Here is a 5,815-nt window from a genome sequence, read left to right as displayed (position 1 = left end):
GGTGAGACACACCACCATGCATTCAAACATTAGAGGTTTTGTAGATTTCGATTTTGGGCTTTGTGGTAAAAAGTTACAGTCCTACAATTCCAGAACCCAAAGCTGCTGTGGTTCCTGGATTCTGATCCTTGGTTCTGTGTTCTCCAGCTCCGTCTGCCGTGGACAGCCTGCAGGTGGCGACCTTGTCGTCACACATCCTCACTGTGTCGTGGCGGGCTGGTCTGGGTCGAGTGGAGAACTTCAGGGTTCTGGTGACGGATCAGGACGGGGTTCTGCTGAAGAACATCACTCTGAAGAACACATCCTCCTCTGCTGAGCTGGACGGGCTGCAGCCAGGAACGCCACACACCGTCACCGTGGTAACAGAGGCAGCCGGACTGCAGAGTTCCGCCTCCACGCAGGTCACCACAGGTAGATATTCTGGGAGGTTCCTAAGATCAGATCAGAGCAGATCAGATAAAGATTCTAACTGCTGACTGTTGGTCATCAGAACGCAGTCTTATCATCGGTATGATTCCCAAACACTTTGCCAGGTATCTCCACCATCTGGCTCCTCTGTTCTCTGGTTCTGATCCATGCTGCATTTATTTATTGATCCAGCAGGTTGGTTTTTCCTCTCTACAGTTCTACAATTTCATTCAGCAGACACTTTTATCCAAGGCGACGTACATCTGGGAGCAGACACAACACAAGCAAGGATCTGGTCAGGAGAGAACAGTCTGGATCAGAGCTGTAGAACTGGTCCAGTGTGACAGGGCGCTGGTGCAGCAGCAGGCTGTAGGGAGGGGATAGGAGGTTTGTTTGTTTGTTTGTTTGTTTGTTTGTTTGTTTGTTTGTTTGTTTGTTTGTTTGTTTCCAGGCTGTCAGGTGCAGAGGTGTTGAGTGCAGAGCTGCTCTTCAGTCTGTTCTTGCAGACTGAGAGGGAGTCAGCAGGTGGACCAGTTTGGTAACTGGTTCCACCACCAGAACCACAGAGGAGGAGAGTCCAGCTACCGACCTGGACCTGTTGTGGTGGTTGGACCAGGAGGTTCTGGTTGGTCCAGTTAGTGAGCAGAGGGAGTGTAGACCTGAAGGAGAGAGTTCAGGCAGGAGGAGATGTTCTCTCTGTGGTTCTGCTTCAGTGTCAGTGTTTGGATTTGAAGCAGCTGGAAGCCAGTGATCGATCTGAACAGTCCATGAGTTGTTTCTGGCTGGTTGCTGCTGGTTCTGGATCATCTGCAGAGGTCTGACTGTGGATGCAGGAGGCCTGCCAGTAAGGAGCTGCAGTAGTCGATGATATGATGAGAGCCTGGACCAGGAGTTGTGCTGCATGTTCAGACAGGAAAGGTCTGATCTTCCTGATGCTGTACAGGACGAATCGACACGACCGAGCAACAGAGGCCACATGAGCCTTGAAGGTCAGCTGGTCACCAATCATGACACCCAAGGTTCTGTCAGATTTAGTGGGTCTGAGTTGGGTTGGATCAGCTGGATGCTGATTCCTTGTTGTAGAGAGGGACTGGCTGGGATGACAAGGAGCTCAGTCTTACAGAGGCTGAGCTGAAGGTGGCGTTTCTTCATCCATGCTGAGATGTCTGCCAGGCATGATGAGATCCAGCAGAGACCGTGTGGTCGTCCAGGGGAACGACAGGAAGAGCTGGGTATCATCAGCATAGCAACGGTATGAGAAACCATGGCCTGGATTATTGAGTGAGGTTGTGTATGCTGAGAAGAGAAGGGGACCGAGCACTGACCCCTGAGGAACCCCTGTGGACAGGTTGTGTGGTTCGGACACTTCTCCCCTCCAGGTCACTCTGAAGTGTCTCCTGAGAGGTAGGACATGAACCAGCGGAGGGCAGATCCTGAGATGTCCAGCTCAAGGAGTGTGGAGAGGAGGATGTGGTGGGTCACCGTGTCAAAGGCAGCTCTAACAGCAACAGAGCTGAAGACTGTCCAGCAGCTCCAGCAGAACCCAGTGGTTCTGTTACAGAGAGGAGTGCAGTCTGGTAGAGTGACCCCGTTTAGAACCAGACTGATACAGGTCATACAGGTTGTTGTCATAGAGGAAAGCAGAGACTTGGTTGAAGACAGGTCGCTCAAGTACTTTAGACAGGAAGAGCAGGAGTGAAACCGGTCTGTAGCTTTCAACCTGGGCCGGGTCGAGTGCTGGTTTATGGTTGTTGGAGCGACTCGGGCTTGCTAATGTAGCAGGAAACACACCCGTAGCAAGTGAGGAGTTGATGATGTGTGTTGCTGAAGGGTTAAGTGCTGAGGAAGTGGTTTGTAAGAGGTTGGATGGTATCGGGTCCAGTGGACCGGTAGTAGGATGAGAGTCTCTCAGTCTCTCTGAGGAAACTCTGGCTGCAGTTCACCTGAAACTCTCTGAATGTTTCCTGTTGGTCACAGCTGAGTCAGTGGTGGAGGATCAGAACCAGGAGGAGGAAGGTTCTGGTTCTACAGGATCAGAACCAGGAGGAGGAAGGTTCTGATTTTACAGGATCAGAACCAGGAGGAGGAAGGTTCTGGTTCTACAGGATCAGAACCAGCAAGAAGAAGGTTCTGGTTCTACAGAATGTGGTCAGATCAACAGGGTTATTTTTCTCCTTCCCAGCCCCAGCTGTAGTGTCGGCTCTGATCCTGGACAGCGCTGGCAGCTCTGACAGTCTCCGGGCTTCCTGGGTCACACCTGCAGGGAGGCTGGACTCCTACCTGGTGACCCTCTGGGCTCCAGGTTCCACCCCTCAGCAGCGCCGCCTTCAACCCAATACCACCCAGGTGGAGTTCCAGGGTCTGACACCTGGACGCAGCTACCAGCTGTCAGTCAGCACCTCAGCTGGCGGGCGGAGCGCCGAGACCAGGACCAGGGGGAGGACAGGTAGGCTCACCTGAGGGACAGTGTTGGTGTCAGTTAGTGAAGTTCTGCTCTCACTAGCAGATTACTCACAATCCGATAAATCTATAAATTTCACTCTGTGCTGGAATAAACTAAACTTGTTGCCCCTAATGGTAATATCTGCCCCTGATGGTAATATCTGCCCCTGGTGTGTTCCAGTGCCCGGCCCGGTGTCGTCTCTCTTCCTGTCAGGTGACAGCAGAGAGCTGCAGCTCAGCTGGGCACCCCCTGCAGGCGACTGGGAGAACTACAGCGTGGTTCTGAGGAATGGGTCGGAGGTTCTGGTGAATCAGACCGTCGGTAAGCTGATCAGATGCCACGTCTTCTCCGTCCTGGAGCTTGGCCTGCTGCCGGGTGGCCTGTACAGCGCCGAGGTGACGGTGCACAGCGGCGCTCTCGGAACCATGGCAGCCTGCAGCGGATGGATCGGTCAGTCCAGTTCTTTTAGCTTCAGAACCAAAGTTACTGAGCGATGCTGCATCTCTGAGCTCCTCACAGTGTCTCATTGGTCTTTTGTGCCTTGTTGTTGTTGTTGTTGTTGTTGCGCGTCTGTGTTGTGCTGTTTGTCGTTGTCCAGCAATACGTCCTACATGAACCGCTGAGAAGTAGAGAATCTGAGGGTTCTGTCTGTAATCATCTCTTACTCAGGGTTCGGGTTATTCTGGTGGTTTTTACAGATAAAGTCTTTAAACTTGCAGGTTTTGAGGTTCACATTGTTTAATGAAGTTCAGATTCAAGTTCAGGTCCTGAAGCTGTCGGCCTCAATGTTGGAGACATTTTTGTAAAGTCAGACCTCCAGTTTAGATAAATACTAAAACATACTACATCACCCATGAGCCTCAGCTGCCGTTGCTATGGAGAAGGTGTCAGTCATATCTGAAACTCATCATCACGGTTACTAAACTCATCCACAACAGAGTCAAAATTAACCAAAGTTGCTGATGATAAATGAAGCTCTGTGTCTGGCTGTGTGTTGGTGAGATGCACTCTGGGAGCTGTAGTTTAGGTTTGGTGTTTCCTTGGTAACCGTCCTCCTCCCTGCAGCGCCTCATCCGGTGCAGCTGTCGGTCCGTCAGGCCGATGAGACATCACTGAGCGTGCTCTGGACTCGGCCGGCGGGACGCTGGGACGGTTTCACGGCGCTGCTCAGACAGACGGACGCCATCTTGGATCAGAAGAACCTGAGCTGGGAGGCCACAGAGTGCAGCTTCACCGGGCTGACTGCCGGACGCCGCTACACTGTCACCTTGACGACCAACAGTGGCAATCTGACGAGCTCCGCCTTGGTGACGGCGTGGACCAGTACGTCTGCTGCTTGTCTCTTTGCCGTTCTGTGTCTCTGTGGTTGCTGCAGTCAGTCTCAGGGCTCTCTGGTCCACGTTAAAGTGTCTCTGTCCTCTCAGCTCCGTCACAGGTCAGCGGGTTGCAGCTGTCCAACCTCGGCAGCACCAGCAGTCTTCAGGCCCGGTGGGAACCCGCCTCTGGAGAGCTGGATTCCTATCAGGTTCTGCTGGTCCATGACAGCAGCGTCATCAAGAACGAGAGCGTGACGGCCGACACTGGCAGCGTGAGCTTCCCGGGTCTGAGGCCCGGAGCTCTGTACCGGGTGGTGGTGACCACGGTTCGAAATGGACTCACTTCCAGACAGACAGTGGCAGAGGGACGCACCGGTAAGACCAGCAGAACCACCAGAACCGCCTTGTTCTGTGTGACGGAGAGTCATGATCTACCTACAGATTCTAACCTGTGATTTAAGTGGGAGGGCTGACCCAGTAGAAGTCTGGACCTGGTTTAAAGTTAACCTCCATCTCTGTGCTGCTCTGCTCCCAGAGCTCCTGCAAACATGTCAGGGTCCAAACAGTGTGAGTGCGTGTGTGTGTGTGTGTGTGTGTGTGTGTGTGTGTGTGTGTGTGTGTGNGTGTGTGTGTGTGCGTGTGTGTGCGTGTGTGTGTGTGCTGTACTGACAGCAGGATGTTAAAAAGCAGGAATTTGTGTGGAATTTTCAGGAAGTGTCGATAATAGAAGTGAAGGTGTGCCGTCAGAGACTTCCTGTGTTCTGCTGGTACACATGTTGTGTAACTCACAGACACTCAAGCAGGACGCATCATTCATCAGCAGTGGTGGAAACCAAATGATCATCTTGCTGTCAGAACTGAGAATAACACAAACTACAACATAAACCTTTGTTTATTTCTGCTTTGCAGCTTTAATTAAATGAGAACTTTTGAACTGTTGCCCTTCAGTGCTGATTGGTTGCTCGTCTGACATGTGACCAATCAGATCGACTGTGTACATTATCAGTCTTCCTGGTTGTAGTGATACTTCTTTGAGAGGACGGTTAGACGATCCTCGGTCAGTCCTCATGATGATATAAAAGTCTGAGCAAATGAAGATGCTTTTAGTCCTTGTCACGGCGACACAAACCCTGTATGATTTTATAATGTTTAAAGCAGAGATCAGTAATGCTGTCATTCGCCAGCAGTGATGTCACAGCTTCACCTGTATTCTGACTCCTCCCTCCCAGTGCCAGCAGCTGTGGGCGACGTGAGGGCGAGTAACAACGGACGGACGGACTTCCTGATCGTGTCGTGGCGTCCGGCTGCAGGTGAGGTGGACAGTTACCTGGTGACGCTGAGCGACGGAGAGCGAACGCTGCACACGCTCAGTGTCTCCAAGTCAAGTCCGAGCTGCGTGTTCAGCTCGCTGGTGTCCGGACGCAACTACAACATCTGCATCAGCAGCTGCAGTGGGCAGCACCAGAACCACAGCTGCATACAGGAGAGGACGCGTATGTACACCTGCTTACCTGTATTACCTGTCCTTTATGTGCTGACCTCACCTGTCTCACCTGCCTCATCTGTCTCAGAGGTCTCTTTGGCTTTTGTCTCTTTGTTGTCTTTTGTCAGTGTTGTGTGTCTGTCAGTGTGTTGTGTTACAGTGTGT

At 52.0% G+C, this 5,815-nt stretch overlaps 1 protein-coding gene across 1 annotated transcript in view; it reads left to right on the top strand.

The window, feature by feature from the left end:
• The window catches only part of ptprbl (protein tyrosine phosphatase receptor type B, like), a 41,606-nt gene that overhangs the window by 7,568 nt on the left and 28,223 nt on the right, over window positions 1–5,815 (top strand). The window contains exons 7-12 of the mRNA XM_008294395.1: window positions 148–411; window positions 2,591–2,854; window positions 3,032–3,301; window positions 3,917–4,174; window positions 4,276–4,542; window positions 5,397–5,660. Coding sequence (XP_008292617.1) covers window positions 148–411; window positions 2,591–2,854; window positions 3,032–3,301; window positions 3,917–4,174; window positions 4,276–4,542; window positions 5,397–5,660 — 1,587 coding nt within the window. The remainder of the gene's footprint in view (window positions 1–147; window positions 412–2,590; window positions 2,855–3,031; window positions 3,302–3,916; window positions 4,175–4,275; window positions 4,543–5,396; window positions 5,661–5,815) is intronic.

Source organism: Stegastes partitus, unplaced genomic scaffold, assembly GCF_000690725.1.
Source record: "Stegastes partitus isolate 25-593 unplaced genomic scaffold, Stegastes_partitus-1.0.2 Scaffold958, whole genome shotgun sequence".
In the NCBI taxonomy this organism is placed as follows: Eukaryota; Metazoa; Chordata; class Actinopteri; family Pomacentridae; genus Stegastes; species Stegastes partitus.
The sequence above is the reverse complement of the archived record's forward strand: the minus strand, read 5'-3'. Positions and strand labels throughout refer to the sequence as shown.